Source organism: Mustela nigripes, chromosome 14 (genome assembly GCF_022355385.1).
Source record: "Mustela nigripes isolate SB6536 chromosome 14, MUSNIG.SB6536, whole genome shotgun sequence".
Classification (NCBI taxonomy): domain Eukaryota; kingdom Metazoa; phylum Chordata; class Mammalia; order Carnivora; family Mustelidae; genus Mustela; species Mustela nigripes.
In genome coordinates, this window is record NC_081570.1 from 53,486,484 (window position 1) to 53,508,154 (window position 21,671).

The following is a 21,671-nucleotide window of genomic DNA, read 5'->3' on the forward strand; positions in this document are numbered from 1 at the left end:
CAGGAGCCTTGCTGATAACATAAAGGTGATTGACAGAAATTGTGTGTGTGTGTGTGTGTGTGTGCGCGTGTGTATAAAATACTGTATAATATATAATGTTCTGTATTACAGAATACTGTATTTGTACAATAAAATAAGGTAGAAAAAGGAAATGTTACAAAAATCACAAGAGAAAACACATTTACAGTACTATGCTGTCTTTATTGAAAAAAATCCATGTATAAGTGGACCTATACGGGTCAAACCTATATTGTTCGAGAGTCAACTCTATTTTAGTTCTTTAAGTATAGAAGTAGCATGTTCATTTGGAAGCACATGCTGCAAATCAAAAGCATTTGAATCATCCCTGTACTGTCTCTGTCTGGAAGAATGTTCAAGTTGGATTGATGGAATGGTATTACACTGATGAAACACCATTGTGTATGGAGTGAACACAAATGTTGAATTCCAGAAACAGTTAATCACTGCAATAAGACACTTTTCCCTGCTGGAAATCTCTATGAGGGAATTTAGGTCAAGTAAACAGGTTTTGGTTGTTCTAAAGATAAATCATGGTGTTTGGCATAATGGTACAGTATTGGTTTGAGATCAGAAGACTGCATTTAAATCCTGGTTTTTCTACTTAAGGACTGTCGTATTTGACAAGTTTCTTAAACTAAAGTTTAATTTTATCACCTGTACAATAGAGGTAATGGAGGAATTAGGGACCATATATAAACTGCTCTCAAGTGAGTACTCAAAATAAGAGCTGTTGTCATTGTTACTGAGAGTCTGTAGGACAAAGTAGATCACTGCAGGTCACTATTGGTGCTGGAATTACAGTGAAGCCTTGGGTTGTGGGGAGTGAATAACACAAATAGAAAAAAGCTTTGAGAGAAACTTGTGCCTTTGGCCCTTATTTCTATATCTTTGGAATGACAGAGATCTGCCATCTCTGTCATTCCAAAATGGCAGAGATTTGAATTGTAGGTTCTGTAATGTAAAGGGAATGACTGTGTGGAAGGAAGTAGTGGTTGAGAGTTAGGGAGGGAAACTGATGTTGCTGATTTCAGTGGTTGCATCACCCGTGGATTTAACTTAAGCACTGATTCAAGAGCCTACCCCAGAGCAGATGGGATCTGTCTTGCATGCATGGCCCTAGGTGCTATGACACACGTTTCTCATTTAATTCTCAAAAAGTTCTGAGGGGCAGTTTTGTAAAATTCACATCATGGAGACATTTACCCAGATCTGGGGTCTGAAGTTAGATCTTTTCTGTAGGATAGGGAGAGATGGTACTGTGGATGGTGAACTTACTAATTTTTGTTCATTCAACCAATATTTTGTGTAAACTGAATGCCAGTTGCTAATAGATATGTAAGGGAAAATGAAAATGAATAAATGGGTTTGACTGCCCTGTAAAACATAGGAGGTTGCTGTTCTTCTGATTGCTACAGCAGATTTAGAGGGAGTAGTACGAGTGCTGATTATCTGCCTGTAGAGTTGGGATGGTTTTGGGTTTTATAGCAGCTTCTCTATGCACTAGTTACTATTTGAGCCTCAGTTTTCCCATCTGCAAGATGGAGATAATATAACCTAGTTCATAGTGTGAGGGGATTGAATGCCAGGAGAGAATATGAAAATTTATCTAAAGGGGTTCACTGAAGTCCTGGGCAGCATGACAGAGGACATGGATCTTCCCACCTTCAAGTCGTGGGGTAGGATTCAGCTTCTAAGGTTTTACTTTCTTTTTTGGTGACTCTTTTATTCTTGAGGAAACATGGAATGGTGAAGTGGAAGAACAATTTTTTAGTGCACCAGCTGGCAAAAGAAAATCAGATATTCTCAGGGGATAGTTAAAGCCTTTAGAAAGAGGCTTTCTCTTTTAGACTGTTTAGTAAACTGGAAAGGACAGATGGTGTGGCCAGGAACCTTGTTGGGAATTGTAATATTATGACTTATAAGAAGTATATATCTGATCATTTAGATGAGCAACATATATTTCTTACATATATTTGGACTTCATCCACAGTTCCTGGCCCACAGTTCCCAAAACCCTTGGAATTTCCTTAAGTGTAGAGAGGGATAAAGATGTCTTTTGCTAATAAGGTGACTTTTGGAAAGAAAGATCTGGGCTGGTTGCCAATGTAGCCAACCACATTTTTAAGAGGGTTGGCCCTTTCAGTCCTACCCCATGACCTCCCAGGAGACAAGAGGGGCTGGAGGATGAATCAGATGCTGGTGGCCAATGATTTAATTGATTATGCCTATGTAATGAAGCCTCCATAATAACCCAGAAGGACAGGGTTCAGAGAGCTTCCGGTTGGTGAACACTTGGAGATGTGGACAGAGGGGTACACCTGAAGAGGGCATGGATGCTCAGCATTCTTTCCCCACACTTTGCCCTACCCATCTCTACCACTGGCTGTTCCTGAGTGATTGCTTTTTTATAATAACCCAGTAATCTAGGAATCAAAATGTTTGAGTTCTGTGAGCTACTGTAGCAATTAATCAAACAGGAGGAGGTCCTGGGGACCGCTGAGTTATAGCCAGTCATCAGAAATACAGGTAACAACCCGGACTTAACAACTGGTGTCTCAAGTCCAAGGTAGGTCAGAAGCATAGGTAAGAACCTGGCTGTGACTGGCATCAGAAGGTGAAAGGTGTGGAGTCTCGTAGAACTAAACCCTTAGCCTGTGGAATTAGATGCTATTTCCAGGTACATAGTGTCAAAATTGATCTGAATTGTAGGACACCCTGTTGGTGTCCAAGAATTGCTTGGTGCTGTACGGGAAGAGTTTCTACCTCACTTTCTCTACCACCCCCCCCCCCCCACACACACACACTTGGAAATTAGGTCCAGGAACCTAATTTAGGGACAAATACGATCTCTGTATTTTTCTGATTCCAGACATTACCCCTGAGCAAACACCTCATCTTTTTTCTTCCCACCATCTTTCAGTTTCTTACTGCTAAGTCTAAAGCACTCAAACCAAGCTGCACTCTTAGATAATGTCACTTTTCCCCAAAATCAGTTCCCTTCTGTGGGACTGGCCTCAGACTGACTTGGAAGTCTCCAGCAAATCTTTATATATGGCCTTTCAGACACTTAATGGATGCCTGGGAATAGAAAGGGAAATGGGGAGATTTGATCCCACAGAAAATCCTTATCAGCTGGGGTGGGGGTGGATGGAAAGCCTGAACTTTCTTATGAGAGCAGCTTCGCACTATGGTAAAGGAGCTAAAAAAGACAGGCTTCCAGCATATGGCTGACTGATAGGCAGTTTCCCTGAATGCTTTAACAGGTATTAGAGGAATATGATACTCAAAAGAGGGAAAAAGACATTCTCAACAATCTTAAGTAGATTGCCAGCTGTAAAGCAGAGCACCGTGGAATTCTGGACCTGCAAGGGTCTGCAGGCAGCTGGGTATTAGCAACACCATGTTTTTAATAAGTGTACCTTCCATCTATGAGGAGAAATGGAAGGGGCTAGGAAAAAATTCACAAACGTGTGTTGAGACAATAACACATTCATTGTACAGTTTTGAAAAGGTAAACTGAATGGGGATCCTGAAAGGTGGTGGTGGTAGTGAGAATTTGTACTTCTCAGGCAGCCAGGGGAACCCCTTTATCTTTCAGTATTTGAAAATTAGGAAAAAGCAATAGAAAAGGGGCAGTAGTTCGCAGCTACAATGAGGTGTAAACGGCCTGTAATCCAACCTCCAAAAAGCTGGCAAGCCCTACCTTTTCTGAGCCTCTTTCCACAAAGGTAAAATAAAGCACTGGATCAAATGGCGTTTGAGGCTTCTTCCAGACTGGCCCCACCAAGACAAAACTCTCCATTCCCGGGAGGAAAAGTAAGTACAAAATGGCCCCATGAGGGTTAAACTGGACTAGGTTACCTGCAGATTTTGAGTCCTAAGGTGTAAGAATAGTATTTATTTAAATGTTCATTAAAGTTTCAGACGCAAAAGATTATTGGTCTTTGTCTTTCTAAACAAACCAGGGTGTAAGGGAAAAAACTGTGCTTAAAAAGTGTTAAAGTTAGTATTAAGCAAGGCAAGTCCATGCAAATGCCAAGATCTTCAGGAGGGATGTCTCCTCTGAGCCTTTTCTCTGATGCTCCCATCTCCAGCCCAGCCGCAGTCCTCGTCCGATAAACGCAGATCCGCGCGCGCGCGCGTACACACACACACACACACAACACGTGGGGGCTCAGAGAATAATGCTGCTCTGTAAGTGGGTGTCCCTTCCTTCCCTACCGACTGTAATCCCACCCCCGTCCCTCTCTCCACCTTCTCGTTCTCCACCCTCGCGCAGAGATTACTTGTAGCCAGGAACGCGCCATGCGCGGTACCTGCACTGTGTGGGCTGCTCTGGAGTGTCTGGGCCCGCGGACCCAGCGGTGCCGGAGGAGCCGAGGCCCCAGCCGACGGACTGAAGGAGGGAACGTGGGGCTGGCTCGGGGATTACACCGAGGGCTCAGGATCTAGGAGGAGGGCTCCGGGGGCAGGACCGGGTTTACACGGTGACAGCAGGTTTCCAGTGCACGTTCCGTACCTGGATCACGGGATGGGGCGGGACTCTGCGAGCTGGAGACCGGGTTACGGGCGAGATGGGCGGGGCTCTGCGTGGCAGGCGTGAGCTGGGGACCCACGAGGGTCGGGTCTGAGAGGAGGGGACCACGCGGTCGGGACCGGTGGGGCCGGGGCTCCGAGTGGCGAAAGACCCCAGCCGCTGGGCTGTAAGTGTATGGAGTGAACTTGGAAACCACAAGGGACTGGCCTGAGCGGGACGGATCCTGGACAAACAAGGGCGGGGCTGTGCGTGTCCGGGAGGGTAAGATCTGGACTGTTAGGGGATCGGCTTGGCGGAGCTTGGAGAGGCAGGGGCGGGGCTCCGGGTGGCTGGGCGGGGAGGATCGGCAAGGGCGGGGCTCTGCGAGGATTCTTGGAGAAGCACGGGCGGGGCTCCGGGTGGCGGGGCGGGGCTCTGCTGCGGGTCTTTGGCCGGCAGGGGCGGGGCTCCGGGTGGCTGGGCGGGGAGGCTCTTCAAGGGCGGGGCTCTGCGAGGATTCTTGGAGAAGCAGGGGCGGGGCTCCGGGTGGCGGGGCGGGGCTCTGCTGCGGGTCTTTGGCCGGCAGGGGCGGGGCTCCGCGTGAAGGGGCGGGCCGGGGACCTGCGGTGCCTTGCGGGGCCGGGTCTGGGCGGCAGCCGGGCGGTGGCAGGAAGCCGGAAGCAGCCGCGGCCCCAGCTCGGGAGACATGGCGGGCGTTAAAGGTACAACAGTGGCCCCCCAGCTCGCTCCCTGGTCCTGCGGTGGGGTGTCGCTTCCGTCCCGGGCTAAGCCTGGAGCTGCGCCTTCAGCGCGTGGGCGGGGACCGGCATCCCCTAGGCCCGCCGCGCTCCCCGCCTCTCCGGGGGGTGGGGGAAGTTCGCCCCCTCCCTTCGCCCCGCGGGGTGCGGGTGGCATCTCTGGTCTTCACGCTCCCGCTTGGGTCTCCGGCCGGAGCCAGGAGCAGTGCGTTCCTGGGACACCCGGGTTACCCCAGAGCATCCCCTCCCGACTCCTCAGCTCCTCGAGCGGTCCCCCGCCCCCACCTCTGCCGAGTTTTAAACAGGATTTCCACTTCCTGACATGTCCACCCTAACGCCTCTGCTCCCTCTTCCTGCAGCTCCGCAGTTTCGCGTTTCCTCCAGAGCAGCCATTGTCTCTAGTCTTCTGGGCACCGGGGCTCCTAATCCTCTCGTACTGATGATTTTTCCAGTTGAGCAGAGTTGACTGCAGGCAACGGAAGGCCCCCAGAAATTCCGCATTTTTCGTAGTTGTGGAGAAGAGATTAGTGGAATGTTAGCGTTCTTTCTTTAGTGTCTCTCAATGGACGGACAACAAAGTAGTGTTCGCACAGTGTTGTTGTTGTTTCTTTTAATGGGGCAGTTCAAAAGGGGTGGCAGCGGTGGGAGAGGCTACTGGAAGGCTTCCTTTTGGTGGGAAACCATTCGGATTTCTAATATTTGAATAGAGTAGTGGAACTTGTTTCTATATTGGAATTACTGTCCTCTTTAGAATTTGTACCCAAGGATCTTCCCAGTTAATCAGCATCTGCTATAAACATGTGTAGAGTATATTTGCATGCATGTGTGTGCACTCTGAAATTTAGGTGAGTATGTGACCTCTTAGCGGCAGACACATGTTATCATTATTTCTGGCTGACTTTTTTTTATTAGTTAAGTAAATATGGTTTACTTGGACGGTGTCCAGTGTGTGACATATCCGTTTGTAGTCAGTGCAGAAAACAGGTGACAAGTAGTATCTCAGTACTGCACTGTGCTGTTTAGTCATACCCCCCTCCCCCGATTATCCAATAATAAAAATGGTTATGTGTGAATTTGTTAGAAATTGTGTTGTAGTGAAAAAGAAGATAGACTATAAAATGGAAAAGATCTAGGGGAAAGAAGGATTTTAGAGATACCTTTTATTGAGAGACTGCTCTATGCCTATGACTTGGGATAAAAGTAATTTTGGGGTGACAGAACTGGAAATAATTACATTACTGTTGAAATGTCCAAGGTGTGCTTAGATAACAGGAGGAGCTAGAGATGGTGTTACGAATTGAATTGTATCCCTCAAAAGAAATGATCAAGTTCTAACTCCCCAGTACCTGTGAATGTGAGCTTATTTGGAAATAGGGTCTTGTCAGATATTATCAAGTTAAGATGAAATTGGATTAGAGTGTGCCCTAATCTGATGAGTGGTGTCCTTATAAAAAAGGAAATTTGCATATAGAGACATAGGGAGGTCACCACAGGGAAACAGAGGCAAAAACTGGAATGATGCAGGTAGACGCCAAGAAGCACCAAAGAGGAGTTAGGAAAAAGCAAGGAAAGAGTCTTGCCTTAGAACCTTTGGAGAAAGCATGGCCCTGCCAACACCTGGATTAGAGATGTCAAGCTTCCAGAACTGTGAGAAAATAAACTTCTGTGGTTCTTTTTTTAAAAAAAATATTTTATTTATTTATTTGACAGACAAGAGATCACAAGTAGGCAGAGAGAGAGGAGGAAGCAGGCTCCCTGCTGAGCAGAGAGCCCAATGTGGAGCTTGGTCCCAGGACCCTGAGATCATGACCCAAGTTGAAGGCAGAGGCTTTAACCCACTGAGCTACCCAGGCACCCCTAAACTTCTGTGATTCTAAAGGGTCTACTTTGTAGTACATTGTTAATAGCAGCCCCAGGAAACTAACACAAATGGGATTACTTAACCCTGCTCCTGGGAGAAGGAGGCAGCTCTCACAAAAGAGCCAATTTTGCACTGAATCTAAAAAAGTCAGTAAGGGAAAGGCTTATTACTAAGGATGGAGCAAGGACAGAGTTTTTTCCAAGTGGAGAGAACATGTCCCAAACAACTTGGAGGCCGTGAGAGCAGCTGTGAATGGGTCACACCATCTCTATTTGCGAGACCACTGTCTGCTACGTGGAGGCGGGATTGGAAGAGTCACAGTCGCAGGCAGGTGTTAGATGGTGAGGGTCTGCACTAGCGCAATAGCAAAAGGTTTGGGAGAAGAGGGTGGACATCTCGGTCCTTTAGGGCTGCTCTAACAAAAATGCCAGAAAACTGGATGGCTTCAACAGCAAACATATATTTCTCAGTCCTGGATCCTGAGAAGTCCAAGATCAGGGTGCCAGCAGATTCAGGGTCTGATGAATGCCTGCTTTCTCATTTACAGGCAGCTGTCTTCTTACTGTCCTCACATGGCAGAGAGGGCAAGGGATCTCTGGAGTCCCATTTGTGAGGGCACGAATCCCATCTATGAGGGCCCTTCCTGAATGACCTAATCACCTCCTAGAAGCTTTAAATACCATCACGTTGGCACTAGGGTTTAACTTGAATTTGGAGAGAGGACACACTCAATTGGTTTGTAGCAGTAGGTTTGAATGACATCTGGGAGATTGAGTCACCTTGAATTGCTGATTTTTCTCTAAGAGTGTGATGATGGTGTTGGTTGGTTTTTCAGGATAGAACTTAAAGGGGCACCTGGGTGGCTCAATTAGTTAAGTGTCTGCCTTCGGCTCAGGTCATGATCCCAGGGTCTTGGGATGCAGCCCCACATTGGACTCCCTGCTCATTGGGGAGCCGGCTTCTCCCTTTTCCTCTGCCTGTTGCTCCCCCTGCTTGTGCTCTTTCTCTGTCAAATAAATTAATAAAATCTTTAAAAAGGTAGAATTTAAAGGGAAGAAGTGTGTTTGAAAGGAGAGGGTGGGATGTTTAAGTTTTACACATGTGTCTTGTGCTTTGGGTTTATACCTTTAGCAAAGAATGTTGCTAAGATGAGCAGAAATCTTTGTCAGGCAACATTTATTCATGGAGCACCTCCTTTTGCCAAACACTTCACATAGATTTATCTCCTTTACTTCCCATCAGCTCTGTGATAAGGTGGCACCATTATTCCCATTTCACAGGTGAGAAATCAGATTGAAAGCTTCAGTTTCTCTCCAAGGTCACACAACCAGTTGGTGGCAGTGTTAAGAGTTGAACCCTTGTTGGTGATTCAGAGCTCAAGATTTTTTAACAGCCCTGATATTTTTTTTCCCACTCTGCAGCGTGACAAGGACAAATTCGTTCCTACCCCCTCAGAGATTAGTGTTGAACAGACGCAGGGAATAAATATTTTATTCAGTGGATACTAGTTGGGAATCATTTTCTATGAAGACATGAAAGCAGTCTTCAAATACTTGGAAGTACTGTGGTTGGGGGAGGCAAAATGATCAAAGGATATGTATATTACAGTGAGGCATTTTTGGATATAATTTAAAGAAAGGATTTTCAGCATTTGGATATTGTCAGAAGGAGATCATCTGCCCCTGGCGGCAGTGAGTTCCAACTGGAGTTGTGCAGACTGGCTGGCTAGCTAGCCCCTTGTGATGAATAGAGGGGATTTATATTAGATAGGGGTTGGGAAGTGCTTGAGACCTTTCTCACCTAATGATTTTAACATGGTGGGCATAGGTAGTCATTTGCCAGTCAAATGTGATAATAACTAATGAAATAGGTAAATCACTATCTTTGCTTAATTTGGGGACCTTTTTTTTAAAAATATGTGAAGTAACAGTTGTACTTCCTTTTTTTTTTTTTTTTTTAAGATTTTATTTATTTATTTGAGAGAGAATGAGTGAGAGGGAACATGAGAGAGGAGAAGGTCAGAGGGAGAAGCAGACTCCCCAAGGAGCTGGGAGCCTGATGCGGGACTCGATCCTGGAAGTCTGGGATCATGACCTGAGCTGAAGGCAGTTGCTCAACCAACTGAGCCACCCAGGCGCCCCAATTGGGGACCTTTTAATTCTTTCTTTAATTGAATGTTTTTACTGAGATCTAAATCACATACCATAAAATTAGCCCTTTTAAAGTGTAAAATTGAGGGCACCTAATTTTGGTTGGTTGGTTAAGCATCTGCCTTTGTGCTTAGGCCATACTGGGCTCTCTGCTCAACTGGGAGAGCAGAGCTCTCCCTCTCTCTCTCTACCTGTCACTCCCCCTACTTGTGCTTTCTCTCTCTCTGTCAAATAAATAGATAAAATTTTAAAAAAAGGTGTAAAATTCTGTGGTTTTTAGTATATTCACAAGGTTGTGCAGTCATCACTACTAGTTAATTCCAGACCATTTCATCACCCGCAGAAGAAACTCCATACCCATTGTACTAGTTAATTCCAGAATATTTTATCACCCACAGAAGAAACTCCATCCCCATTAGTAAGCACTCTCTATTCCTCCTCTCCTCCCCTAAAGTCCTGACAACCCCTGATCTGGGATCTTTAACTCTTGGTTTTATTCTTCACAGCTCTCGTGGCACTGTCCTTCAGTGGGGCCATTGGGCTGACTTTTCTCATGCTGGGATGTGCCTTAGAGGATTATGGGTAAGTTATCATCTCAAAAAGAACCATTCTTGTTTTTGTGCCTTTGTCACCCTTAGTATGAGCGTTAGTAAGTTTGGTCCGTGTGGCACCAAGCTCTCACCAATGAGTCAGTGAAGTCCAGGTCCCTTCTTGGGTCAGTTGTGTTTGTACAGAGAGAAAAGCTCTTTTTAAACTTGATGTATTCATTCAGTAGGCATGGACTGAGCACCTGTTCTGGACCAGCTGGGGATGCAAGAATGAAGAGATGCAGTCCTTTCCTCACGGAGCTCACAGTTCTAGGTGTGCCTGAGAGGCAGGCAGGTGATGGTCCAGTTGATCGGTAGTGGAGTTGAGCGCAAAGGACCCTGAGCACTTTGAGAAGGCATATTTGAATCTTCTTGGTAGAGTTAGGGAGAGCTGCAGAGAGGCAGTGCTCTTTAAGCCGAGACGTGGTGCCTGAATAAGACTTTGTGGGGCTGATGAGTTAGGGGAGGGCATTCTAGGCAGAGGGAACATTCAACAAAAATTTCTTTATTCAGCAGCTGTTGGTCAAGTGCTTACCATGTACCAGCCGCTATTACAGGACCGGAGGGTTAAGGAATAAGAGAACCAAGGCCCTGCTCTCTTAGAGTGTGTATTTCAGTGGGGGAGACAGACAATAAACAGATTGAAAAATGTCCATTCTATCAGTGGCAGAAATGTTATGAAAAATAAAGGATAAAGGGCACAAATGCCCTGGGGAGAGTGGTCAGGCAGGCCTCTCAGAGAGGGTGCCGTGTGAGCAGAAATGTAAAGGAAATAAGGAAGTAGGCCATGCAGATAACTGGGGAAAGAGGACTTTGGGCAGCAGGAAAATTCTATGGCAAGGCTCACAGACATAGAGCATATAGACTGTTGAGGAACCCACATGTGGTTCGTTATGGTAGAGCATGGAATACAGCTGGGATGGGTAGAAGGAAGGGTTGGTCAAGGATGTAGAATCAGTCAATCTGTAAGACACTGTATGCCATGTAAAGGAGGTGAGATTTTGTCCTTCAGGCAGTAGGAGCTGGAAAAATACCTTGAGAATAGATTTAGAGGGTGAGGGGGTTTACGTTTTAAGAAGGGCAGTCTGGCCCAAATGTGACATTGGGTAGCAAGGTCCTGAAAGTGCAGTCAGGGCGAGTAGCAGGGCACTGCTCTCATCAGTCAAGCCAAATGTAGGGCCATGGCAGTAGCAATAGAAAGAAAGGAAAGGGAAAGAGAGATAGATCCAGGTTGTCAGAACTAACAGGTTTTGTTAACTGATGTCAGGGTTCAGCAAGGGGAAAGGGTTTGGGGATGCCCTCCCAGGTGATTGGCCTGGGCAACTAACTGCACAGGAGGTGATGGAACTAACTTAAATCATCTGGAGCAAGTCTGCAGGACATTGATGAGTTCAAATCTCCCCCCTGCCCCCAACCTCCGGGGCACCTAAGTGGCTCAGTTGGTTGAGTGTCTGCCTTCGACTTAGGTCAGGATCCCAGGATCCTGGGATGGAGCCCCACATCGGGTTTCCTGCTCATTGGGGCACCTGCTTCTCCCACTCCCTCTGCTCCTCCACTGACTCATGCTCTCTTTCTCACTTGCTCTCTAATAAAAAAAAATACAGTCTTTAAAAAAAAAAAAAACAAAAAAAAAACCTCTCCTCCCAGTCCTGGCCAGCTATCACAGAAATTGTGTGTACATGAGAGGGAGCCAGTTGTAAGCAATAATTAACATTTGTCAAGAGTGTGTGTAACTATTACCTGAGTCTAGCTTTAAGGATATAAGTTATCCTCATTTCTAGCTGGGGAACCAAAGCCCAGAGTGGCTAAAGACTTAACCAAATCGCACAGCCTTAAGTGACTCATGTCCTGAATCTTTTGACCATTTTTCTGTAACCAACTCTAAATCCAGCTGTTCTAATTCTCTGTGATCTCTATAAGGTTAAATAAAAAAATGAGCTGTTACTGCTACAATGATGAAATTAGTCTTACATCTTAACGACGGTAACCCAGTGTTATTGTCTGCATTACAAGTCAGCAAACTGGCGCACAGGCCAAACAATTCCTGATGGCTATTTTTGTAATTGATATTTTATCGGAACTCAGTGACACTTATTTGTGTACTATGTTTGATTACTTTTATACTACAGGGACAGAGTATTTGAGAGAGAGAGAATACAACTTGCAGAGTCTAAAATGTTTACTCTTTGGTCTTTCTGGAAAATGTTTGCCAGTCTCTGGCCTACATGTTTTCTGAATAGTTAACATTTAATATTTAAATTTTGTGTATAAACAAGGTTGCTTCTATATTACAGTTCTTGTAGTTGAATATTGATGGCTTACTGTGAACATGAATGTGGTCTCCTGCATTGTTTTACAGAAAACTCTCACTGTGTTCTAGGAAGAATTAAGAGCTTGTGGCTGTGGGCATGTCTGGTCATAGCAGGGTCTAATCCAGACCTATTCTCTCTGTATCTCCATTTCCTCACTGGTAAAACAAGGACTTTGAACTAGAGAATCTCTAAAGGCCCCTTCACCAATATTATTTGATGATTCTTGAAACATACAAAAATCCCTATAATATGAAATTAGGATTTAGAACTCAGTGTTTCCATCCTGAGTTCTATTGATAAATGGCCATTTCCCTTGCTTTCTGGTTACCATCCTGCACTCCTAAATCTGTGGCCGAAATAAGCTTTCATCACAGTGTAGCTTTGTCACAACTTCTGCTTATAGGTGCTGGCTATCAGGGTGGATCTGTATTGTGCTATGTATTTCTGTGATGTAGATATATAAATGTGAATAGAGACTGCTTTTTTCTGTTAAGGAATGAAGTGTAATAAACATCTACCTGATGGAGAAACATATTTTTGAAGTAGTTATAGAGAAAATGTAATGGAAAAGCAGATTGCAATTTTTAAATAATGTAAAACACTATATTATTATTGTTACCTCTTATAGTAAAGGTTGTCTAAAATTTTTGCAAGTAAGCATATCTATTTTTATAACTTTCATACTTAAAATTCATTTTGTTTATTCAGTAAGTATTAACAGAATGCCTCATTCTAGGTCATAGAGATATATGGTGATTGATTAAGACAAATTAGAATCTTATTCTCATAACAAGGAACATATCAAATAGGGATAAGTGCTGTGCAAAAAGTTAAGGAGGCAATGTGCTTAAGTATAACTTGAAGTATTTAAAATGGATGGTCCATTTTATTTCGTGTAGCATAATGTCCTCTGTGTCCACCCATATCATCACAAATGCAAGATCTCATTCTTTTTTTATGGCTGAGTAATATTCCTGTGTGTGTGTGTGTGTGTGTGTGTGTGTCCATCCGTCCGTCCCATATCTTCCTGATCCTTTCATCTACTGATGGACTTTTGGTTATTTCTATATCCTGGCTATTGTAAATAATGCTGCAGTGAATATAGATATGCATGTATCTTTTTCAAATCAGTGTTTTTTTCTTTTCTTGGAGTAAATACCCAAGTAATTACTGGGTCATATGGTAACTCTAGTTTTTTTTTTTTTTTTTTTTTTTTTGAGGAACCTCCATACTATTTTCCACAGTGGTTGCATCCATTTGCATTCCTATCAACAGTGCACAAGGGTTCCCTTTTCTCTACATACTTGGCACTTCTTGTTACATCTTGTCTTTTTGATACTAGCCATTCTGACAGGTATAAGATAATATCTCATTGTGGTTTTGATTTGCATTTTTCTGATGTTGAGTGATGTTAAGCATCTTTTCATGTGTCTGTTGGCCATCTGTATTTCTTCTTTGGGAAAAATATCTGTTCAGCTCCTCTGCCCTTTTTAAATTGGATCGCTTGGGGTTTTTTTGGTGTTGAGTTGCATAAGTTCTTTATATGTTTAGTATATTAACATCTTACCAGATGTATCATTTGCAGATATCTTCTCCCATTCAGTAGGTTACCTTTTCATTTTATTAATGGTTTTCTTCACTGTGCAAAAGCTTTTTATTTTAATGTAGTTCCAGTAGCTTTTTTCCCCTTGCCTGTGGAGACTTCCCTAGGAAAGTGTTGCTAAGGCTGATGTCAGAGATTATTGCCTATGTGTTCTTCTAGGAGTTTTATGGTTTCAGGTCTCACTTTTAGGTCTTTAATCCATTTTGAGTTTATTTTTATATATGATATAAGGAATTGGTCCCGTTTCATTCATTTGCATTAGCTGTTTCACCATTTATTGAAGAGAACAAATTGACGGTTGGGCTGGGAGGTGGAGGGATGGGCAGAATGGGTGAAGGGCAATGGTAGATGCAGGCTTCCAGTTATGGAATGAATAAGTCATCGGGTTAAAAGGCACAGCATAGGGAATATAGTCAGTGGTATCGTAATAGCAATGTATGGAGACAGGTAGTAGCTACACTTGTGAACATAGCGTGGTGTGTAGACTTGTTGAATCACTGTGTTGTATACCCGAAAACTAATGTAACATTGTGTGTCAACGATACCTCAATAAAAAAATGGAAGAAAGTAAGTTGAAATGGTCAGGGAGACCATTTGTAAGTAAGTTGAAATGGTCAGGGAGAGCCACCTTTAGAAGAAGGCCTCTCAGTTTAGATTACATAAGAAGGAACCAGCCAATGAGAAGAGGGGGAGGTGAGCATTCTAAGCAGAGGACATGGTTATTACAGAAACCTTAATACAGGGATGAGCTCAGAGTGTTTAAGGAACAGAAAAAAGGCTAGTGTGGCTGCTGAGTGAGTGAAGAGAAGATGGCACAAAATGAAGGGATCATATAAAGCTTTGTAGGCCAGGGCAAGGAATCTGGGTTTTCTTAAGCCATTGAAGGGTTTCCAACATGCATATACTCAGAAGATCTCTATTGAATTAGCACATTGAAGGCACTGTGCTGTGTTCTCTAGGGAAAGCAAAGATGACTGGGTGAAGTCATCTGCACTAAGTGAAGACTGTCTTTAAGAAATTACAGCCCAGGGCTCAGTGGGTTAAACCTCTGCCTTTGGTTCAGGTCATGATCTCAGGGTCCTGGGATAGAGCCCCGCATCAGGCTCTCTGCTCAGCAGGGAGCCTGCTTCCCCCTCTCTCTGCCTGCCTCTCTTCCGACTTGTGATTTTTCTCTCTGTCAAATAAATAAATAAAATCTTTAAAAAAGAAAGAAAGAAAGAAATAACAGCTCAGAGGGTGCCTGGGTAGCTCAGTCCTGGGGTCAGGTGCTTGGGGCACAGCTACCTGCTTCTCCCTCTGCCTGCCTCTCCCCATGCTTGTGCTCTATGTCAAATAAATGAATAAAATCTTTTTAAAAAATTACAGTTCAGGAAGCTCAGTAATAACAGAAAACTACTAATAAAGATTCTAGGTTACACGTTGTATAGTTGTTTTTTTTAACATCATGTAAACTACTTATTAAAGGACTAATAATTTTTAATCATTATATCTTATTTGTTCCTGGTATAAATTATCTCCTGTACGAGTACTAACAATTAAATGAATGATTGTTTGACCCAGACATTGAAGCTAATTCTGACTTTGAAATGGCAGAGTGTCTTTAAAATGTAACCGTGACTTTTCTTTTTGCGTTTCTTCTGGGTCCACCTGACAGCGTTTACTGGCCCTTGTTTGTCCTGATATTTCACGTCATCTCTCCCATCCCCCATTTCATTGCCAAAAGAGCAACTTATGACTCCGACGCCACAAGTAGTGCCTGCCGGGAACTGGCATATTTTTTTACTACTGGAATTGTTGTCTCTGCCTTTGGATTTCCTGTTATTCTTGCCCGTGTGTCCGTGGTAAGTTTTGTCTCCTATTGTTTTGCCTGGATGTTGCTGAGTTTACATCAAATACGTGTGTCCAGAACATCAATTTCATTTCCAGGGCTGAGGCTTAAGACTCAAATCCATACGTGTGTTTAGTTGCGCTCTTCCATTTTAGATCTCCCTATCAGTGTCTTGGCCTTGTTTTCAGAATGCTTTGTTTCTCTCACAACTTGTAGCCAGACCATGTGATTTTCTTGCCTTTTTGACTTGAAGCTATTTTCCAGAATTGTGCTTAAGTCCTTGCTGCTTAGGGCGATCCACTGAGACTAGGATAGCAATGCTCTTTGGTTCCAAAGTGAATGTCATCTCAGATTCTTCTCCAGTAAATATGATCATGGACACAATTTTCAACCCAATACAGTTGGCATATTTTGAGGTCCACTGTGGCCTCTAGAAGATATAGTGATAAGATGACATCTTCACATCTAATACAAAATTTTTCTTTTTGTCTCCAAAACACACACTGTGGGTATAATTTATTCACTTGGACGTTCAGTGCCTTTCATCATACTTGCGTTTATTCCCACTCGCTACATACTGTTTCAATTTCATGAAACTCTTATTTGGGGCATTAGATATCTTACTTGGGGCATTGAATCTTTGGAACATCTGCTATTTGTAAGATACCAGGAATAAGAGCCAGATACTGTCTCTGTTCCAGAAAGCACAGAAACTAGCCTGATGGGTAAGTACACTATAAATGTATTATGTATGATAATTGAAACATGATCACAACACAATAGGAGCACCGGGAAGAAATTCCAACTGGCATTTGATGTAGGCCTCTGAGGATAAATAAGGTTTTGATTAGAGTAGGGAAGGCTGTTATATGGAATGGCCCCCAAGTGTGAAAAGGCAATATGTGGTTTAACGAACAGTTCAGTATAATGGAGCCAAAGGACGTGGTTGAGATCAAGGCCACAAAGGCTGGTGAAGCCCAGTTGGGCAGGCTCTTGAGTGCCATGCCAGTTTGCACTCTATCTAGATAATAGCGAAGCTTTGAAGGTTTTCGAGTGCAAAATCATCACGACTTTATTCTTTGTGTACCTTAGACCAGTGCTTCTTTTGTTTGGCTATAAGGATTTCTGTTTTATGCATCATGTTTTATGAAGAACCCCTTTCATTGACGTTTTCTTTCTACCGGTTAAATTAAAACAAAGAATGCCCACTAGAGGGTACTCTCATCCCCTCCTGTGCCTCCGCAGTACCATCTGCCACACTGGAAAGCTGTTTTCATTTGTATGCAGATTATTATTTAAAGCTTAAAAAAGAAACAGACCAATCCATAACTCTCCAGTTCCTATTTTCCTGAAAGAAGGCAATGGGTATAGAACTTCTAGTACCCTGTATTATAATTGGACCCTTTGTGTTCCGGCTGCTTGTATTTTACTTAAGGTAATCATCGTCTACTGAAGACAAGTTGAGAAATATGTCTAATGGGGAAAATGATAAGGACGATACAGACTTAATTATCAAGCCTCGTGAAGTAATTAGGCTAATTACTGAATAGTTCATTGTCTCCTGCCTGTTCCATTATTAAGCCTTTTAGCGGTTTTATGTGATATTTCATTGGATAATTCTAATGCAGAAAATAAGAGAGACTTTCAAAGAGTGCAATATGAAGAAAGTAAAGATTTAATCCTCTTTTCTTGTGTTTCAGATCAAATGGGGAGCCTGTGGCCTTGTGCTGGCAGGCAATGCAGTCATTTTCCTTACAATTCAAGGTTTTTTCCTTGTATTTGGAAGAGGAGATGATTTTAGCTGGGAACAGTGGTAGCACTTTATTCTGATAAAATGCATTTTATTTCTTAGAAGTCATACTATAAGTATTTGTTGCACATATGGCCTTTTACTATGAAATTTCATATGCTGATTTTTTTTATGCCTTTATATCATTTTCACTGTAAGAAGGACTACATGAGAAAAAGATTCGTTTTATTTCCAGCCAGCAGTGCTCTTCATTTACTCAAGTTGAATTAGGTTATTTGTTTGGCTGTTCATATAGTCATGGTGCTCTCAGAAAATACATGAACACAGTCTTGTAGATGGCTGCTCACTCGTGCAAGGCACCTTTTACCCAGGGATGTGCGTGGTGGGCAGAAAACTGGAGACTCCAGGAGACTGGAGTGCGAGTCTCCTTCTGCCCAGGATTCCCAAGATGTACTTGTGGCCCAGAAAGACAGAGACGGAGGGAGCTCCCTCTTGGTGTTGTAGATCCTTGCTTCTCAAAGTGCCGTCGGTTGGGTCCGTACAGCACCTGCCTCTCCTAGGAGCCAGCATGTACAGAATCAGATGCCCCACCAGGGACCCAGCGCGTTTTGGATGAGATCCCAAGTGAATTACGTGCACATGCAAGTGGGATCAGTGCCGTCACAGAGGGATAATTACCACATCTGGTGCCCTTGTCTTTACTTTGGCTGAACCACTTAACCTCTCTAGGTGTTAGCAGCTCATTTGTAAAAACTGTTTCACCTGCCTTCATGTTGAGGCCTAGCCCAGAGTCTGTGGCTATTTGTGAAACGTCCAAACTGATACTGTCGTTCCTCACTTTTGCGAAATTGTTCGCAGCCGGGAGCGCTGGTGTCTTCACACCATCTGAAGTGCAGTGGCTGTTTGCCCGGTGCTGGGGGAACAGAATCACCCCAGAGGGAGGCCAGGTTGGAACCTGTCCCTGCTTCAGCAGGGTGGGCAAAAGCAGATAGGTAATACTGTTGCATTTCCCTTAATAACCACACGCCTCTCCCCCGCTGCTCTGTGGTGTGCTCTGCCTCCCCCCCACCAAATACACACACTCAGTGGTTCTGACTTGCCCTGACCTCCTCCTGGCTCTGCCTCTTCCTCTCCATGGAGCCAAGTAAGCAGGCAGAGGGTGAGCTGCTTATTTTCTTTACATGTTGATGTACTTAACTGTCTTTCACACCTTAGAGGTCTTTTTATTTATATAATACATACCTAAAACACCTTATGCCACTTTGAATGAATCATTGGGAATACGTGTCATGCTGACTTCTCTAATCAGTTTTTCTTGCTCAACTTTTTGTCCAAGGTCTATTGAGAAAGGGAAATACAGGAACTAGAAGCACTTGGTGAGAATATAATGACTTCAAAGCATTGTTAATGTGTGATAACTGACATAAGTTTAAAACACTGAAATTTTGAAGTTTGGAATCGGAGGAATTAGTATATATTTTCAGATTCTGGAGTGATCTGGGACCAGGAGAAGAGAGTGGTGATACCTAAAAGGACAGCGTGCAGTTATAGTCTGGGCTCGTGCATGATTTTATGTTTTCCAAGTTCTATGTACATGCAGAATTATGATGTTACTTCCAACATTTATACTAGAAGAATGATACAGACACTTTATAATTTTAACCAGCATTTTTAATAACACTTATTGCACTTACTTTATTATAATAAATCTCTTTTAACACAAAAGGAAGTTTAATTTCAAGTCTTTATTCTGATGTAGCCTTGCTTAAAAGATAGAAAAGTGAGAATCTCTTCGTGTTCGGAAATGGGCAGTTTGAGCAATAATCTATCTGCCGTATAGTAATAGCAATACATTTTAAGATACCATTTTGAATGTCTTGTTGGCTTGTAATAGTATTTCTTTTCCAATAGTGGAAATAGTGTTTAATTTATACTCTCCTTTTGCAAAAGCGTCTTTATTACCTATACATATTTCAAATAACCAAGGTAGCCTTAATATGTAGCCTTAAAGCATTGCCTCTTGATTGTATTTCCAGATTGATGTAAAGTACTTGGGTAGAGAATGTTTGTAAGTATTCCCTAATAGTAGAATGGGCTCATTGAAGTGATAGACTGTTAAATTTGCTCTGTGTCTGAAAATGAACATTTATTCTTAGTGCTTAAGTGTCAATTAAGTAATAAATGCTGATAGGAAGTATTGCTGTGTATAAATGTACAAGTTTCCTTTTGATGACGCAGATGTTGGGCATTTTTTTTTCCTTAGAAAAGGTTTATTATTTTTTTTTCTGTACACCTTAGAAAATATTTTGGAGATTCAGAGCACATTGATGACATTCTAAAACTGAGAATACACATAAAAATTGCTCACAAGTAAGTAATCTTGTGAAGGGATTCTCTATCGTGTTCCCGACAACTGGCTTACAGCAGGACTTTGGAACACTTTGCCACGGGAAGTGGGAGATGGGTGATTGAGTCCCCAGGCCAGGCCTTCCGAGGCAGGCTAACTCCTTGTATTGTTGACTTCTAATGCTCAGGGTACCTGCCTGAATTTTGGGGCTCGGAAACAGGGTAGCTTGAACAGGGTGGAGAAAGGAAAGTTTCAATTTCCACCTCTTTTCCTAAGAACAAAGGTCTTTCTTCCATTTTTGCAGCACTTCCCATCCTCTAATACCCTTGGGGTCCAGGTACTTTCCTCTGAGTTTTCTGGCCTCCTCTCCTGATATGGGGCCTTCCTCCCAGCCTGACCTACATGCTGGCCTCCTCCAGTGTCCAGATCACCCACCTCTCTGCTCCTCCCCTGTCAGTTGTCTTCGTGTGGCTGATAGTGTGTGGTGCTGGTCAGACTCCTTCCCAGAAGAAAAGGATGACTTGTGCTCATCTCCCCCCTCCCCTGGAACTCTTTCCAGTCCCCGCAGCACCCCCAGCAGCCTGTACTTTCCAAGCTGTGCTGCAGCTGCGTTTTTACAAGGGAGTGCCTTGGAACCCAAAGGCTCATTCACAGAAAATGGCAGAGTTTCAAAGTAAAGTGGAAAATGCATTCCAGCAGTTTATAGAAGGAGCATAATATTTGGGTTAGGGGCAACCCTCTCATCTCTCATCCCTTCCTCTGGGTGAGTTCTCAGCTGGTTGTACTTTTCATGGTTGTTTCTTTTCCTCTACTTAGGGACCCACAGATTTTTCTTAGAGTCCTCAAGAAGTCTTTGCCTCTGAGGTATTCCCTTGATGAAGACCGTTCTAGAGGCTGAAACATTTCATTAAGTTAATAACATTCCTAATGCTCTCAGGGAAATGCTTAGGAGATGTCACAAAAATGTGTCCTTCTCCAAGCTGGCAAAAAATTCAGATTTTGCACCATAACTTAACCAGATTTTTATGAGGATGCTAGCATTTTCCAAGTATAGTAATTAGTTCACAACTGGGAACTGTTATTTCTGTAAATGGATATAAGTTGTGTGTTTTAAGTGTTTTTTCCCCATGCTGCCGTATGAAGTACCTTATTTGCAAAAATCCCAGTATGTAATAGCTCAAGAATTACAACCTGCTTTGTGGTGGCCGTGCTTCTGGAATAGAGCCAGCGAAACCTGAACATGATGTGAAAGATCTCCAAGACTGCTTTAGAAGGAATTATATATGTATGATGAGGATGATTACTTTTGAAATAAAACATGTCATTTATACTTTAACAAAGACTTTTATGTATGTTATTAAACTAAAACTTTCAGTTTAAGCAGATTTATTTCCCCAGTGTTTTTGTTTGGATAATCTTAATGTGACTGTGACCAGTTTTGATCCTGTACTTACTGTGGTTGAAGAGAAGCAGTCCAGGGATATGGCCAGACTGGAATGAATCCAGTTCCTAATTAACACTCCTGAGGGTTGAGAGTGGTATCGGGCCATGGTTCATCAATGATGGCTGTATTGGAAAAGGGAGAAAACTCAACGGTTTAAAAAACTGCTGTATATACTCTAAAAAGTCTTTTTTAAAAATTAGCGTATAATGTATTTGTTTCAGAGGTCCAGGTCTGTGATTCATTAGTCTTACACAATTCACAGTGCTCAACATAGCATATACCCTCTCCAGTGTCCATCACCCAGCCACCTCCCCTCTAGCAACCCTCAGTTTGTTTCATGAGAAACTTAAGAGTCTCTTACGGTTTGTCTCCCTCTCTGGTTTTATCTTGTTTCATTTTTCTCCTATCTTCCCCTATGATCCTCTGCCTTGTTTCTCAAATTCTCCATATCAGTGAGATCATATGAGAATTGTCTTTCTCCAATTGACTTATTT

At 43.1% G+C, this 21,671-nt stretch overlaps 1 protein-coding gene across 1 annotated transcript; it reads left to right on the forward strand.

Annotated features, from left to right (window-relative positions):
* Positions 1-5,138: 5,138 nt before the first annotated feature.
* On the forward strand, positions 5,139-20,669 carry LEPROT (leptin receptor overlapping transcript). Its single transcript, XM_059375012.1, has 4 exons — positions 5,139-5,259; positions 9,813-9,888; positions 15,463-15,649; positions 17,337-20,669. Exons 1-4 carry the CDS (start codon positions 5,244-5,246, stop codon positions 17,451-17,453), a joined length of 396 nt encoding a protein of 131 aa, XP_059230995.1. The 5' UTR covers positions 5,139-5,243; the 3' UTR covers positions 17,454-20,669.
* Positions 20,670-21,671: the final 1,002 nt, after the last annotated feature.